The following is a 17,380-nucleotide window of genomic DNA, read 5'->3' as shown; positions in this document are numbered from 1 at the left end:
CTGACCTGAGAGGGGCACAGGAGGAGCGGGGAGAAGGAAATCTATGCCACCAGTGTAAGCTGAACCAAGCAAAGCCACTCTTCTCCAAGGATCTCAGTTAAACTTCAGAGCCGCTTGGGTTTCCTGGGTGGCTCAGTGGGTTAAGCCTCTGCCTTCAGCTCAGGTCATGTCCCAGAATCCTGGGATCAAGCCCCGCGTCAGGCTCTCTGCTCAGTGGGGAGCCTGCTTCCCCCTCCCCCTCTGCCTGCCTCTCTGCCTACGTGTGATCTGTCAAATAAATAAATAAAATCTTTATAAAAAAAAAAAAAACAAAAAAACAAGCTTCGGAGCCACTCCTCAGCTGCTACCAGACAACCGGCTGTGTCCTGGTGAGGAATTATCCCGGTGGGGGGGGCGGGGGGACTCACATCCTGGGGGCCCATAACCCATCAAGGGACCTCAGCAGCGCAGGACGCCCTGACCACCCAAGCAGAGGCCCCACTCACTGCGGGTGAAGCTTGTAGAGTGTTCCGTCCACTCCCACAGTCACGTTGAGGTGGTCCAACCCTCTGTTCTCACGGATCTTATCCACCACGGCAGCCATGCCCGCCCCACACAGCTGCGCGGCCCTCTTGGACACCACCCCGCACACGGTCTTGACCAGGATACTGTCGTCGCAGGTGCTGTTCAGGCCCAGCTGCTGGAGAATGGCCCGGACCTGGAGCAGCGCTAATCGGTCACTGCGGTGGACAAAACCCAGAAGGCTGGATGACGCAGGGCTCCACAGAGCGGCCTGGGAGCCCGCACCAGGGGACCAGCCGCAAACCACTGTACTTAGCATGAGGAGGGCTGTGGGGGCTTCCTTCCTCCAAAACATTTACTTGTTTAGTTTTATTAATTATTTTTTAAGTTAATTTTTTAAAGTGACCTCTATACCCAGCACAGGGCTCAAATTCACAACCCTGAGATCAAGAGCTGTGTACTGAGCCGGCCAGGTACCGCAGCTTCCACGACCATTCTAAGAACCAAGGTGGCTTTTGCTTATGCAGAGCGCCCTGCACCTGCTCTCACGGGCCACCAGGGACGAGGGCAGAGGCAGGGAGGGGGCGGTCTATGCACACAAGAACACAGAAGTGACCCACCATGGGGCACGCTTCCTGTGTGAGCAAGCGGCCCGGTCCCAGGCTGCCTTTCAGAGGAACGCGGGCGGGACCAGACCTGTGGCTCTTGGCTCTACTGGGCTCAGCGCCCTCGACACAAGTATCTGTGAGGAGCTTCACCCTGACACGGAGTCCTACAGCTTACTCGCCTGACTTCCAACAAACATACATAATGCTCCGAGTGAAGAAAAGGAAAATCGTTAATAATAAAATTATATGGTTTCAGTATGTAGCTGCTCAGGGTCTATACTACTCCAGAGGGAGGAGGAAGTCCTCACACATGACAAAACGTACTGTGAGGGGCCTCCACGCTCATCACAAACCCCCCGACCCCGCCCACCCTGGGCCAGGCCATGTGGACCTCTAACAGCGGGGACGCCCCCCCCACACCCCGCCAGCATCGCTCACCTCTCAATCTGGGAGAGATATTTGGTCTGAAAGATGCCCCGGGTCTTGAGTGTCTCAGAGATCTGCCCTCGGAAGAGGAAGCCCTTCTTGGTGAAGTCAATCAGGATGTTGCGGACAATCTCCCCCAGGTACATACCGCTAATCATCTTCTCGTACCTGAAACACAAGCAGAGGCTGCTGTCTAGGGACCGCCTCTGGTCTTCCAGCAGCCTCGGGTGCTTTCCTGCCGCTCCGGGAGCATCACCAGCACACACACCCAGCCCTGTGCTCAGCGGAGGCAGAGGGAGGCCAGGAAGGGCTGAGGGGGCCTCAACCCTCCCCAGGCTCGGAACCGAAATCACCAGGGCTCCTGTCTAACTGCTGAACTATCTCCCTCCTGCCTCTGTCTGGCAGAACCCCACTCCGGCTCTCCGCTCCAAACTCTCCTCCAAGAGGCCTGTCCCCCCCCACCCCGCCCCCCGACCGGGTTCTATCTGCCCCTCTCAGGCTCCCATACATCCTCCCTTCCCGTCACAAGGCACACAGGGACACTGCCTCTCTTGGCCCTGCCGCAGAAGACCCGAGAGGCCAGAACCCGTGTCCCGCTCAGCTTTGGGGCCCAGGGTCTAGCACAGATGCAGTCCTAGGCTCTCAGTCAAGTGCTCAATAAATTATCTGCAGAATAAGCAAACAGCTGGTCTGAGTCTTAAAGGGACAAGAAGACAATGAGGGGAAAGTTCCCATTAAATTTCTGGAAGGTTTTGAAAAAGCCCAGAGCGCTGGTCAAGCCCTCAGCATAGGGAGGAAGCCACCCAGGCTGGAGGGTTGAGGCGGCTGCCATGCTCCTGAGGGCAACCTGTTCCTGGGGCTTCTGTCTCCTGCCCTCGTGTGCTCAAGTCCCAGTGACCCCAAGCTGGGAAGAGTCCACGGGGCCCTACAGAGGATTTCAGGGGCTCCAAAGGAAAACCAACCATAAGATGGTGCTATCATCATCAGTTCCCCTCCTGTCCTCCTCACACCATCAAGGACACCAGCTCAGTGTGGTGCCGATGGGGCTCTGACCCCTCTACTGATGGGGCTCTGACCCCTCTACCGCCTGCCACCGCCCTGCCGACCCAGGGGATCCTTGTTTAGAGCCTACGGTGGGAAACAGGAGCTGGAATCGAGTGACGCTCGTCTTTGCATTGTTCATTTTACGATTATCATCTGTTTACAATAATCTTGGATTCCCCCTCGTTCTCCTTCCTTAAATTTAAGTAAAAAATAGAAGCTGACTTAAAGAAAACCACTGAGTAAATAACAGCATGGCTGTATCCGGAAAAGGCAAAGATCTTGAGAGTGGCTGGGGGACAAGTCTCATTTGGGAGGTGCTGCCCGCCCTCCTCCCCCACCCCCCGCCCCAGTGCTTCTTCCTGCTCCTGGGGACACAGCTCGGACCAACCCATCCGGGCGACAGCAGAGGATGGCCTGAGGCCTGGGAGCCTCAGATAAGGAGTCCTTGGTCTGTCCGTAGGGAGGATAGACATGTATCTCAGGCAGGGCATCGGACCCAGGCTCCAAACTGCCAAGAGGCGATGCAGGGGGCTGGGGGACAATGAACAGAAGCCCCCACTGGCCACATCCTAACACACTGTGCCCTCTGACAACTGCAGGTCAAGTGCATTTTACTTCCGCCAAACAAAACAAAAACCTGCTGACCAAGAGGCTTCTATTAATCTGATGGGGAAGAAACATAGAGCAATGGAAAGACCAGAATGTTCCAGAATGAACACAGTCACTGAGGGAAGCGGTGTGGCTGCTGCCACCCTGTCCTCTGGGCAGACTCCTGGGCAGAGGCAGCACCTGGCCAGGACACCCACCTGGGCCCATGTGTACCATGTACCACGGTGCGGGGGTGGGGGAGGCATCCTCCTGGTTCTCTGCTCTCCTTGAGCCAAAAACAAAGGCCAGGAGGGAAACTGAGGGACTAGTCTCTAAGCCTATATCGAAACTCCACTTCTACTAGAAGCTTCTTCTATTTCAACAGGCAGACCACAGCCTTCCACCCTCACCGTCCTGGCCCCCCATGTGTCCCCTGCCACCAAGCAGAGTTACCTTTGCTTCCCAGCGTTCAGAGAATACTCGTCTACCAGCCTGTCATAGACTGTTCTGATGTCATCCAGACACCCGTTGTCCCCAAAGGCACCCCACTCCATGTTGATACACATGCGCCCTTCATTCCCCTCCAGCATCTCGACGTTCTTCATTTCTTCCATGTAACAGGCATTGCTGCCGGTCCCTGCAACACACAAGGGGGCAGTGACCGGCCGTGGTCCCTGGACCTGGGGTCTCTGGGAGGGCCTGGGGCCCGGGACTCCAGGGAGAGGGGGGTACATTCTTGCGACAAATAAAGCAACAGCTTTGCTTTCCTACTGTTTTCCAGGAAAAGCTCGAAATAGAAAGAGAGTCAGAGTTAAACTACCCAGAGAGCATCTGATTCACTTACTTGAAACCAGGACGTCAAAATCAAGGCCCTCATGGGTTTACCTGCCTAGGCAGAGCTCTGTTTATTTTAACAGAAGACAGTGTGACAACAAAGAACAAGGTCTTCAGGGTGCCTGAGTGGCTCAGTGGGTTAAGTGGGTTAAGCCTCTGCTTTTGGCTCAGGTCATGATCTCAGGGTCCTGGGATCGAGCCCTGCACGAGGCTCTCTGCTCAGCAGGGAGCCTGTTTCCCCCAACCCCCACCCCGCCTGCCACTTTGCCTACTTGTGCTCTCTCTGTCAAATGAATAAATAAAATCTTAAAAAAAAAAAAAAAAGGAAAAAAAAAGAAAGAACAAGGTCTTCAATGGCAAAAGTTTAGGCAGTATTCAGATTGGAAGAATATTTCTCTCCACACGTGCACACACGTACACACAACTGCATACACACACACATATCTATAAAATAAATACACTGGGGCTGTCACATCATGTCACACCATGGATGTCCGCTCATCCTCACGGATTGAATGGTCATGGACTGCGCCGGCCCGGTCCCCTCCCCCACGTGCTTCAGACTGAAGCTCACAGCTGGCTCAGGGAACCACAGTATCCCAGCACGTGCATGGCACCTTTCTCAAGGTGGCAGTACCTTGCCAGTCTGATGTCACAGCCCTCCTTGAAAACCTGAGGATGCTCCTGAGAAAAGGGACCTGCGTCTGGGTGCACACACCAAGTCTGACATACAGTTCCCAGGGACCCAGGAGCCTCTGCTCTCCGTCCCTGAACTGCCTAGTCTGTGGGCCCGCAAGGACTGCGGTGGGACCACCAACGGTCTGCTGCTCTCATCCCCGAGGAGCCGAGTCCGGAAACTGAGAGGAAGTGTCTGAAACGGTTCTCGGCAGTTTCCGTCACCACGACATCCCCATCTCCGGGGTCCTGGGCCTTATCTCTGTGAAGGGACTAGAAAATGTAAAACCAACCAACCAACCATGGAATGCTTGCCCCCCATATTTGGATCTGCACCTCGGTCACCTGGGAAGCTTAATAAGATGCAGATTCTAAAGTGGAAGGTGGGGGGCGGGGCCTGGGACTCTGCATTTCTAACAGAAATTCCAGCAGGTCCCCACTCCCTGTAACCAGGCCCCAGAGCACCACCAACCCGGCCTCGATGGGATACAGATAGACTTTCAGCCCCCTTGGGGGACACAAGGCAGTCCCCACTAGCTGGACCAAAAGGGCTTGGGTTGTTTTCGTTCCCTTTAAAGAAAGGTATGTAGAATTCACCAACGCTTCTCCCTGTGGTCACTGGATTGTTTGGGGTTTTTGTTCTCTCAGCTCCCTTTCACCCTAAAGTGTGAAAGAGAAGAGCCGCCCCAGAAATGGCGAGGGGTGCCCAGAAAGCCGAAACATATAAATCATATTTCTTGCCAATGGGCGTCAGAAGCAAAGGGATGGATGGGCGGAGGGAAGAGGAAGTGGGTGTGAACGTGGCAGGGGAGGGGGCGGGGCTGGGACAAGCTCCACCCCACCCGCTCCCTCTCACCCGCTGCCAGGAACGGCTCATCAGGCAGCCCTGAACTGAGCAGGAAGGCCAGGCCCAGCCTGGCGTGGGGAATAATGTGCTGTGTCACTCTGGATCTGCGTGTCACACCTAAGCCCGTTCAGAAGCTGAGGTGCTGGGAGGGGTGGGCGAAGAAAGCTTAGCAAAAGGAAGGAAGGAACCAAACAGCCCCAGAGTCAGGCCCCCAAAACCTTACACCTGCAGCTGCTCCCCAGTTTTCAGAATTTCCTCAGGAGCCAAAATGGTTTTACAAATGAAAAGGTCTCCCGAGCACCAGGAAGGCAGCCTTCAGGGGCCTTCTCCCCATCTCCCAGACATTTAGCAAAGGGTCTGCCCAGCAGCCTGCTGGCCCTCCTTGACCAGGTAGGGCCTATAGAGGTTGGCCAAGAAATAGGGCCTTCACCCAACATTTGGACACCAGGAGCAGACTCAGTGGGACAAATGGTCTTCTCACAGCCCGAACTGATATGCTTCCGATATGACGTGCTCTCGAGTCCAGACCCCTCCTATGTCTGGACTATAAGGGTTCCCCCAGAGCCAACCTCTCTGTGGCCCACCCAAGTGGCTGGGATTGCTCACGGGACAGTGGCTGCTAGAAGCAAAACGGTGCCGAGACCACTCTCTGGCCCTTGCCCACAGTCAGGGGAGAGGGAGGGCTCTGTTGCCTTCCCAGTCATGGGCTCTCACCCCTCAACTCCTGCCGGGTGGCCTTCCCTATAGGCCCAGTGGTTGCCCTGGTGGCCAGGCCAGCCCCAGGTACTCCCACCCTGTCCACCCAAGCCCTGTGAGCCATCTGGGGCCTTGTTCCAGGACAGCTCCATTCTGGCTATCTGGTCGCGAGCCTTGGGGTTGAGTGTTGGGAGGACAAAGTCCCCTGACAGCTCTGCAACCTTGTTCCAAACTCTGGAGGCAGTAAGAGGACAAAAGGGACAGATAGAGTGTCTCCCACAGAGGACTGAGCTGCTGGCTTATGGCCCCACAGAACAGAAAAACCCAGCCTTCCCTGGCCCAAAGCGACAGACTTTCCAGGACACCCACCTACGATGAGTCCAACCTCGCAGGTAGGCTCCTCATAAGCACAGGTCATCATGGTGCCCACCGTGTCATTGACCACAGCCACCACGTCCAGGTCAAATTCCTTTGGAAAGAAAGGGACACGGCTTTAGGGGAGGGATAGTGCTTCGTGGTGCCTCAACTGAAACAGCTTCCTCACCAGTCTTTAAGAGGTGACTAAATATTCCTTCACTAACTAAACACCTGCTATTAATGATGAATCGGACACTGGAGAGTTAAAGAGAGGAAGCATTCCACCCATTTCACAGATGCTGCCGAGTGCCACAGAGGCAGCCTGGAGGGAACCACTGAATGGAGAAAAGAGAGACTGTGGCCGAGCAGCGCTCTCTCGGGAGTTCAGAGTGTTAGAGCCTTCCAGAAGGCAAAACAGAACACCAATATCCATTCCTCAGAACCCGTCCTTCGGAAACAGCCATGCAGGTACACAAAGATACTGACTGCATGGCTTGCACGGACCAGAAATCTAGATCAGAAGGGGCTATGTGCGAACCTGTGTAAGACATGGTTCCAGCAACCACCACGCTGCTGTGTGGCCACAGGAAAGGACGTTGGTCTCTGTGTGATGACAGGACAAGATGCCTTCCTCACATTAAGGGAAATAAGCAAGGTGTAATAGTGTGCGTACGGTAGGGTTCCTGCTACAAGATGTGTGTACATGGGTCGGTCTCTGCACAGAACTAGGGTCAAGAATGCTAACGGGGACAGCGCTGATGTGGGCCAAAGAAGGTCACCAGGTTTTTTTGTGATGGGATGGAAGCTGTCTTACGTACTCTGCTGGGTGCAACCCATCCCTCTTTCAAAAACCCATTCACATCAGCCTTCCCCATGGCTGGTGCATTTGATTACTCTTTTGAACTACAGCCATTCGGACTTTTTTTTTTTTTTAACTAATTCCCTCATTGATAAATCAAACAACATTTCTGGAATTTTCCATTTTATATTTTTTCAATGTCCTCCAGCCAAAGACCATCAGAAATACACCTACAGTCAAACAGAGCCGGGCACAGGGACCAGGTGCCACGAGGGTGACACAGCTTATGGGCATCTCGGAACAGGTTAGAAAGCACCCACTCCAGGATTTGAGCCTGGGCTGGTGGTTTCCGGGAGGGCTCGGAGCGGGGCTTGCCCAGGCCTGGAGGCTGTCCAGAAACAGGGCCACTGTCTGAGTGCGTGCTCAGTGCAGACATGAGTACTGCCTCCTCTCCTTCCTGTCTAATTCCATCAGTTATGGAGTCATACTCCATGTTCACCAGGAGCCCAGCCACCAAGGCTGACTGGGCCCAGTCACCAGGGGCTGCTTTTTTCTTCTTCAAGCTGTCAGAGAGTCATGATTTTACCTTTCTTAAACCATCCTTTAACAACATAAAACCATTCACCTCCTGTTTACCTGCTGACAGTTTAGGGAATCTGCTTGCCCAGGTCACACACGCTTCCGTATTGTCTGAATTCTTTACGACCCAGCAAGGACAATTTTTATAACCCCCCCCAACAGTGAAAATTTTAAAAAATATCTTTTTAATAGTTACCTCTCTCCTTTTTATCGCTTCCCTTAGTAACGTGGCTACATCATGCCCCACGCAGTCAGTTGCCTTAAAACCCTTCGTCCAGGTGATCAAGATTCCCTGAAAGAGGAAAGGCACCAGGAGAGTCCTGTGGCATCAGCCCTTCTGGGCAGAACATAACATTTCACTCCCAGAGAGATGAGGTTAGAGCATCTGAGGCCCAAAGAAGGGGCCCTCCACAGGCCTACCCCCTCCTAATGATCCCCGTGGCCAGCTGGTCCACAATGCCCATTTCACAGATGGAGAAACCGAGACGTAGATACCCCCTGGTATAACCATCTAGTTCCCCTAAAGAACAGTCTTTGAACAACGTCAGTGGAGAATACAAACTTTTAGGAACACTGTTACTGCCTAAAGCGAACTTTCAGTTTGAACAAAGTTCTACATTTGCTAGGTATGTCCTCGACTACAATGACCAAAGGTGTCAGTGAGGATGAACTCCTTAAACAATGCGGAGCTTTAAAAACTGCAGAAAACACAAGTTTATATGGACCTAGCTGCTGAGATGTGAAAATGCTTCAGAGGAAAAACCCCTAAGTCAGCACGGTGAGTTGATTAACTGGCTTCCAGAAGTGGCCCAACCCCGCCTCCCTAGCACTGCCTAACGTTTGCCTTAAATCCCAAGGTTCCACATGAGCTCATGCCGCTCCAGAGGCTCCCTCCCTGGCCACACCCCAACCTGTGACCCAAGGAGGCACCCGTGGCTCCTCCAGCCTGACAGCCTCCGTCTTGTGTCCCGGAAGAGGTGGGTGTGGCAAATGATACAAAATCAATAGAGAAGGGTCTTAAAATGAAGCGGAGGGCATGACAGAAAGCCGGATTAACCCACTGTGACGTGGGAACCATTCCCGACACCAAAGGGAAGGGTGAGGCTGGGGGAAGCCTCGAGGCCAGCACCATCCGGCACCTGCAGGAAAGAGACTTACCGCATCCAGGCTCGTCTGCTTGCAGGGGAACGAGAAGGTGAAGCCCAGCGGCATTCTGGGGCCTTTGATCCCCATGTAGTCCAAGAAGTCCGAGATGCAGGAGACAATGTGGTCAAACAGCTGCAGGAGAAAAGAAGGGATAACCCATGCTCTCTGGCTTCATGCTTCAGGGCACGCACGCCAGGGCACATTTCCACGCACACACGCACGCACACAGGTGCCCCGACACATGCAGAGCGAGCGCACCCTTGGGAACTCCGCAGTGTTGCTGAAGGTGCCCAGTGCTTGCAGGCCACAAGGACACGACAGCAGAGCCACATGCACCCCAAGGCAGATTGGGGGCGGACCGCGGAGGACACTGTTCAGTGTCCTCCGCCGCACACCATGACACACGTGGGCCATCGTGGCATCAAAGCCAGACTGTCTCACCTCTTCCCCGGTGCCCTGCATGATTTCAATGGGAATGGCATAGATCTTGTTGTGCATTTCCACCGTTCTCTTCTTCCCACTGCGGATTTTCACCAGGAGGACACGGAAATTTGTTCCTCCAAGATCAAGAGCCAAAAAATCACCGTGCTCTGTTAGTCAAGAACATAAACAACATCAAAAACAGCTAAGCACCTTGTGGCAGCCAGTAGCCCCAAGACTCGAGCCCCCGTATTAAATACAGGGGGGAAGCTTCAGCTTCTGTTCCCTCCAGCACATACTCGGGCTCAGGGAGGGTGGGCACGAACACTCTGACCGCCACGACCTTCGAGCCTCACTGCAGGGACTGAAAACCCACGGATGAACCAATGGTCCCGATAAACAAACAAACTTCTCTGGGGTTCCTAAAAAGCGTGGCAACAGTGAGCCAGTTTTAGGGAAACTCACAAAAAAAACTGGCAGTTTATATCAATGTGTAGAGTATTTGTAAAAATGTGCACAGTCATTCTCTTCCCTGTACTTTTCCTCTGCAACGTGACTCTGCAGTTCTTCCCATCGGAAGATGGAGTCGGTTTCTCCTCCCCTTGGCTCCAGCCCAGCCCTATGACTCGCTCTGGCCGACAGAGTGTGGCAGAGGCAAAGCTGAGCCAGTTCCAGCCCAGGCCTCCGAGAGCCTTAAAAGTCCCTCCTCTCCTTCATGGGTCCTGATGCTGCCATGTGGACGAGCCCGGCGGCCCCTGGAGAATGGGACTCACAGCCAAGGCCAAGACTGCACCCTCGCTGAGTGCTGACGGCTGGGCGCGTGAGCAAGGCCTCCGGGCTGACCCAGCGAGTGCAGACGCACAAATGTGTCCAGCAGAGACCCTCTGGGCCTGGCGCAGAGGAGCAGTAAGACGTGGTTGCCGTTTGAGGTCACTAGGCTTGAGGGTGGTTTTGAATGCAAGGGTGTAACACAGTTGTAAGTCACTTACCCATGGGAACCTAATTCCCACCACACATCTGACTTCCAGGCCCACCCAAGAAGCCCCTCGAGTCCCCAGAGCGCTCAGCAAGGTCAGCTGTAAGGGCTGGATTCTGTTCTCCCACCTGTCTGGAGCCCCGGACCCATTTGCCCCGCCGCACACCATGTCAGGAGCTAGGAAGGGTGCACGGGGCATCTATCCTTCTGCCAGTGAATATATTTGGGAGAGGACCCACGGCCATCCCAGCGTTGCGGGACCGGCCCAGGCTCACTGCTGGAAGAACACCTTCTGATTCTGAGCGGGACTGTGGTTTGAGAGATGGTGCTTGCCTGGGAGGCCGGATCCAGGGCAGGTCAAGTGCCCTGACTCACACACGGGGCCAACCAGTGGGAAAAACGGAAAGCAGAGGGTTGCGTTTCTAGTTCCTGCCAAAAATATATGCATCCGCGACTTCCCTGCAGCCCTGCTTGGCCCCTGATGGGAGAAGCAGGAGGGGTGCGTCGGCCGCGGCAGAGGCCCTCACCGGTCCCATCTGGAGTGCTCCGGACAAAGGAGGGCAGCATCTTGACCACCGCCTTGTCGTGCGTCTGCTTCCTTAGGCCCATATCCATCTCCGCCCGCATTCTCTTCTTCACCTCCAGCAGCATGTCCTTGGTGAGGCGGAAGTGGGCCAGGGTCTCCTCGATCTGCCGGTGCTGCTCGGCCAGGCGGTAGGCCACCGCGGTGACCATGGCGGCCCCCTTGCCACTGCCGCTCTCCGAGAGGAGGAAGCGCACATCGGAGTCAGGCACCAAGCGCCGCAGGGTCTTGTGGAACCGCCGGGAATACCTGGGGGCCGGGGGAGAGGAAGCAGGCCACAACCGTTAGACTGAGCCATCGGTCAAGGAGCTCTGGTTCCCCTTTCTTCTCCCACATCTGAATTCCATGTTCTAGACTTGATGTTCTCAGCACCCAAGTCATACATGTGCTTTGGAGAAAAGCTGGCAGATGCAGAGAAGTAAAAAGGAAAAATGGAAGGGCCCACAGTCACACACATTAAGACGCGAGTATCAAATACAGAAAACTCGGGGTCCACAAAGGGTTCTGTCCTCCATCACGAGATGGAGCTGACAACACAGAGGTCCAGAGCCCGGTGTTTGGAAGTCAGACAGATCGGAAGACAAGGACAAGCTCTGCCACCTGCATTAGGTGACCCTGGGCCCGAGACTTAACCTTGGAGTCCATGAGGACTGACAGGATCTGGAGGATAGTGGGTGATGGGAACTAAGTGAGTTCATCAGTTGCTTATTCGATTGGTTACTGGCTCTGCGAATAACCACTCTTGTTTTCTATTTTCACTTGCCCTCTCCTTCCGCCCTCAAGAGTCAAGACATTCTTTATCGGCCAGAAGAGAACTTAAGGACTCAGTGAGACACAGAAGCTCCCCAAAGTTTATGGTCTGTTTTAAGTGTGGAAGGCTGCTTGCCAAAGGAAACAGGGAAACCAGAACCCCAAAATATTAACACTGACCAATGCCAGGGGTAGGATGAAAAAAATCCCTTCTAATCTCTGTCATTTTTTGAACTGTCTCAAGTTTCTATACCAAACACCTGTGGTTTCTGAAAGAGAACACATCTGATCAAAGTCACTAGTTGTACTCGTGACATTGGAGATGAAGAGCTGGGGAGGCGTTGGTGGTGACTGGTTGCACAACAGTGTGCACGGGCTTGAGACTACTGAACTGTATACTCAAAACTGGTTATGACAGTAAATTCCATAGTGTATATTTCACCACAATTTAAAAAAATGTTTAAAGTGATGTTGCAAATCCCTTTCTTATCCAAACATTTGCCAAGAAACCACCTATCCCTCAAAAAGATAGCTGGTTTCATTATCAAAATTTTTACAGTTACTGGAGCACCTGGGTGGTTCAGTCTTTAAGCGTCTGCCTTTGGCTCAGGTTATGATCCCAGGATCCTGGGATCGAGCCCTGCATCAAGCTCCTTGCTCTTTGGGGAGCCTGCTTCTCCCTCTCCCTTTGCCTCTGCCCCCTTCTTGTGCTCATTCCTTCTCTTGAATAAATAAATAAAATCTTTTTAAAAAATTACAAATACTTTAAAAATACAGAGAGAGAAAATTATAAACCTAACAGATAAGGACATGTAACGAGCTCACGCCCTAGCTGCTCAGTACCAGAACGGTTTCCATTTAAGTCCACATTCGTGTAACTGTGTTTAGAACTGGCTGTGAAGAGCCCACAAGACCACGTCACATGCACCTCGCACACAGAGTGCCAAAACATCTGAGATCTTGTGCAAAACAATCATATCATGGGCAGCTATTGTTAATGGCACACAAAGACTCGGAATTTCATCTTTAGCTTTCGAAAACTGGACCAGCCGTGTTCTCGGTACCACAGAAGGCTTCTGCAGCTAAGGGGTTTGGTATACAAGAAGGCAGCCCCTCATCACCAACAGGGACCAGCTCTCACATGCAAAGGTCTACAAGCTGCCTATTTTCAAAAGGTATCTCTGAGGGCTGGGGGGCCTTCCACAGGAGCTTCCAAAACAAGAATGTGGGCACTGCAACATGACCCAAGCAAGCTACAATGAGGATGAAGGTCTCTGACACAAAATGGATAAGCAAGAGAACTTAAGATACAGACACATTCCACCCAGTGTTCCCGGCAGCACAGATGTCTCTAACACGACGGAAGAAGTGATGGGGAAAGGACAGTACAGATGCAACACCAGGAGAACTGACTGAGGGTTGGGTACTTCTCAAGTGGGCAATTCTGATCTTTCTGCCCAGAACTACAATTGTCTTGTGTGCCAAAAACCTTCACTGGGTGCAAAAGTCTGACCTTTGGAGGAAGTCTTCGGCCCAGATGGGCACTGAGTGCCAATGGTAGCAAAGGGCAGACTCACTGTGGGTGCGTCTTGTAAAGAGACCCGTCGACACCAACCGTGGTCCGCAGCCTGGGTGTGCCCTTGTTATCTCGAAGGCGGTTCAAGATGGCGCCCAGCGTTGCAGCCACCAGGTTGGCGGAGCGAAATGAGACAATGGTACACACGTGCTGGACTGAAATACAGTCGTCGTCAGATGGCTCCACTCCCAGGCGGGTCAGGATTTCTTTGGCATTGTGGAGGCCTTCCTTATTCCTGTGAGGTTAGAGGCCAATAACCGTGAGTTAAGGATCCCATTGGGGAGCACAAAGCACTGAGGGTCCAGAGTCCTGGGAAGGGGAAATACATTCGCCATGTGTGGGGGAGGGGGGGTGGGGGGGTATGGGATTAAGACTGTCAAATGCCTGAGAAGAACACATGAAGGAGTCTCCTCCATAAGAAATATCAGGTAACGGGACGCCTGGGTGGCTCAGTTGGTTAAGCGGCTGCCTTCGGCTCAGGTCATGATCCCAGCGTCCTGGGATGGAGTCCCACATCGGGCTCCTTGCTCAGCAGGGAGCCTGCCTTGCTCAGCAGGGAGCCTGCTTCTCCCTCTGCCTCTAGCCTGCCACTCTGTCTGCCTGTGCTTGTGCTCTGTATCTCTCTCTCTCTCTAACAAATAAAAAAAAAAATAAATAAATAAAAAAAAAAAAAAGAAATATCAGGTAATAAGAGAAAAAACTGTGCTGGGCTGGGACATGACATGCCAGGGCCATAGAGAAAAGTAGAGGTGAGACGTGGCCACCTTCGCCCGAGAGCTCGGTGCTCCGGAGACACGGGCAAATCTGCTCTTGAGGTCTGTCTGGGAGTCGTCCTGGGATGCGGACACCCCTTTCCTTGAGGTTTTCCAGTCAAATTTGAATTTTCTGCATACCCGTTCTGTGCGTCTTTTGTTAGATTCATTCTGAGGTACTTTAGGATTTTGTTACTATTATAGACGGTATGGTATAGATGGCATATATCAACATATATACATATATGTATGCTCCCTTTTTTTTCACCTTCATGTACCACAGTAATGTCAGATGTTTAGGGAAAACGGAGTCAGCAATACCCAGGAACACTCTGTACCATCTTTGCAATTTTCCTCTAAGTCTACAAATATTTTAAAATAAAAGGCTTATTTAAACACATGCATATTTTAACTATTGCCAATATATAGAAATGCAGTTTGACTTTTGTACCTTATCTCCAGTGAACTCCCTAACCTCTTGTTATTCTATTCACTTGTCAAGGTATTTCTGGTGTCCCACACAGACAATTAACATCCAAATAATGATAATTTTACTTCCTTTTTTTTTTTTTTTAATTCTTATGCCTTTAATTTCTTTCTTTCCTTCCTTCCTTCCTTTTTTTTCTTTCTTTCTTTCCACTGGCTAAGACTTCAGAACAATGCTAAATAAAAATGGGTGACACCATCTTACTGCAGATTTTAAAGAAAATGCTTTGAACGTCTGCCTTGGTGGGACACTCAGGTTCTGTTGAGATACATTTACGGCAGTCTACCTGTCTTCTTGCACTAGTTCAAGTGGGCTTTTGTTTCTTGGTAACCAAAGAGCCAACACCAGAAGAGGCCAAAGGGAAGGCAAGCATTTCCTGACTGTCAATGGCTCTGAAGACCCGCCATGGGCCTCCTGCCCCCTACCTTCCCAGTAGCTAACTGGGGGGCTCGAGCAGAGAGAAGGCCAGAAGCTCGGAACCTAGCGTCCTACCGACAGTCGCTCTGCCCCAAGAGCTCCTGGGGGAGAGTGATCCGAGGGTAAATGCCCGGGGATGTGAGAGAAGAGTAAGTCCACATAAACCCCTTCCAACTTCCACAGCTGCCTCCTCTGACTGCAGCCCACTGACCTGCATATGCCCCCAGGAGCCAGAACTAGGAAGCCACCAGCTTGATGTCTCTGGCACTCAGCAGGGCAGTGGGAACGACAGCCTCATGTGGAGATGAATGGACGTCTCTAGCACCGGACCAGCCCTATCTTTCAGCAGAGCGCCTTGCACGGCTACCTGTCTCCGAACCGGGAACCGAGCCTGGTGGCCCACGGAGGCCAGCCCCAAGACACCAGTCCTTCAGACCTGGAGGCGCCCAACCACATCAGGCTGCCCTAGGATCAAGTTCACCCTCTTCCCTCTCTGGGTTCAGGCCCACAAGTCACAGCTGGGGCAGAGACGCCTGGGTTTCTCACGGTGCGGCAGAAAGAGCGCAGGCAGGTGGCTGGCTGGTCTCGGTCCTCCCTATCGGCCCCGTCTCAGCTGCTAACCACATTTATCAAACTTGTGCCAGGGAACACATCGGGCTGTTAAGAGGTGAGAGAATGGGAGGTGGGCAGTGGGAAGGGTGTTTCAGGCACCAGAGAGGCTTGGGAAAGTGGGGCACCTGGGTGGTTCTGTCGGTTAAGTGTCCAACTCTTGATTTCTGCTCAGATCATGATCTCAGGGTGGTGGGATCGACCCTCAAGTCAGGCTTCACACTGTGCATGGACCCTGCTTGGCTGTGTGGGATTCTCTCTCTCGTTCCCCCCACCCCCGTTCACATACGTGCTCTCGTTTTGTGTCCCCCCACTCAAAAAAAAAAAAAAGAAAAAAAGGATTTTGGGAAATTATAAGTCAACCAAAATGAACTGTTTTCTTTAATATGGTAATGAATACTACAGATCTCTCAATGGAGAATAAATATGCAGTTATTTCCCAATCCTATTAGCCACAGAACCCTTTCTTCAGGGAACACCCAATTATCTTGAGGTCACCAGGGTTCTCTAAAGCAGAGTCTGGAGAAGGTCCTCACATGTCCCAGGGGGCTTCTAAGCCCAGGGCCCAGGCTCAGTGAACTCCTTGTTCCCCAGTGGAATCTCAGTTTCCTGGCCTCTAATCACCAGCCCTCACATGTGTAGGTGGGCAGGGGTGCGGGGTGGAGTGAAGGGAAAGAGAAAAGCCCGAGGGGCAGCACCTACTTCTCAATGGCTGACACATCACTGGTCCTGAACTTCCCCCTGGTGAGCAGCTCCGGGGTGATCCGCCCTTCAAATAAGAGGCTCTCCTTGGCCATCTTGACCAGGATCAGTCGCACCAGCTCCCCCAAGTACATGCCACTGACCATCTTCTCAAACCTGCAGGAGAAAAGCACGTGGCACCTTTCAGGGCCTCCCTACAAGCGTCCTCCCAGGGCGGCTCATGAGGTGCAGGACAGACAGGCAGGAGGCAGAAGGGAGAAGGAGGAGGCACTGCCTCATGCTCACGGGCTCACCAGCAGGCAAAATCACACACCTGTGTCACTAAATGACCACGACACAGCAGTGGAGAAGGGGGCGTCTCCTCCAGACCCCACACCCATCGCCAGGGCAGGGCACGGGGGACAGGCAGGGAAGGCTGCCCGGAGGTTGAGACTGGGGATGACGAGGAGGCCGCCCCAGAAACGCAGAACACGATCCTTTCTTACAAAACACTGCACTATGCTTTTTAAAGGGCCTTCCTGCCCATCACTCCAGCAGGGAAGTCCCCGAGCCCTGTGACAGAAGGTGGCTGGAAGTATTCTCTCCATTTCCCGGCTCAGAAAGGGTAAATGCCTTCTTGGGGCGGGGGGGAAGCTGATGGGGCTGAAACACAGCCACGCCCCACAGAACCTCTGTCGCTGGCCACCCCTCCAGCATCCACGTTCTCCTTCTCTAGCCAAAATGACCATGAATTTGCTTTGGGGAGCCTACTCCTCCCTCACTGACATTACCCTAAATCCCAAGGAGGGCTCTGAGCAGTTCATGGGCAGCCACAGGCCAGTCCCAGAGTATATCCTCTCTCTCTCTCGCCTCCCTGGGAGGTGGCAGGTCTGGAAGCGCAGCAGCCATTTTGAGCCCAAGGCTATAGGAGAGCGGCGACCACAGACCAGGGCTCTGTGCCACCTCCGAGCCAGATTCGGGCCCCATGTGTTGGTGAAGCAGAGGCCAGGAGGGAGCTCCAACCGGGAC

At 53.1% G+C, this 17,380-nt stretch overlaps 1 protein-coding gene across 2 annotated transcripts in view; it reads right to left on the bottom strand.

Moving 5' to 3' along the window:
• HK1 (hexokinase 1) overlaps nt 1-17,380 on the bottom strand; it is a 78,404-nt gene that overhangs the window by 2,132 nt on the left and 58,892 nt on the right. For both annotated transcript variants that reach the window (XM_013044273.2, XM_004769544.2), the window contains 10 exons: nt 16,373-16,528; nt 13,407-13,640; nt 11,024-11,328; nt 9,542-9,690; nt 9,113-9,232; nt 8,151-8,246; nt 6,589-6,688; nt 3,621-3,804; nt 1,548-1,703; nt 486-719 (listed from right to left, as the gene is read on the bottom strand). In XM_013044273.2, the coding sequence (XP_012899727.1) occupies nt 486-719; nt 1,548-1,703; nt 3,621-3,804; nt 6,589-6,688; nt 8,151-8,246; nt 9,113-9,232; nt 9,542-9,690; nt 11,024-11,328; nt 13,407-13,640; nt 16,373-16,528 (1,734 nt within the window). The remainder of the gene's footprint in view (nt 1-485; nt 720-1,547; nt 1,704-3,620; nt 3,805-6,588; nt 6,689-8,150; nt 8,247-9,112; nt 9,233-9,541; nt 9,691-11,023; nt 11,329-13,406; nt 13,641-16,372; nt 16,529-17,380) is intronic.

The sequence above is a fragment of the Mustela putorius genome, unplaced genomic scaffold (genome assembly GCF_011764305.1).
Source record: "Mustela putorius furo isolate JIRA1106 unplaced genomic scaffold, ASM1176430v1.1 tig00000698_pilon_pilon_pilon, whole genome shotgun sequence".
In the NCBI taxonomy this organism is placed as follows: domain Eukaryota; kingdom Metazoa; phylum Chordata; class Mammalia; order Carnivora; family Mustelidae; genus Mustela; species Mustela putorius.
Note: the sequence above shows the minus strand (reverse complement) of the source record. Positions and strands in the feature narration are given on the sequence as shown.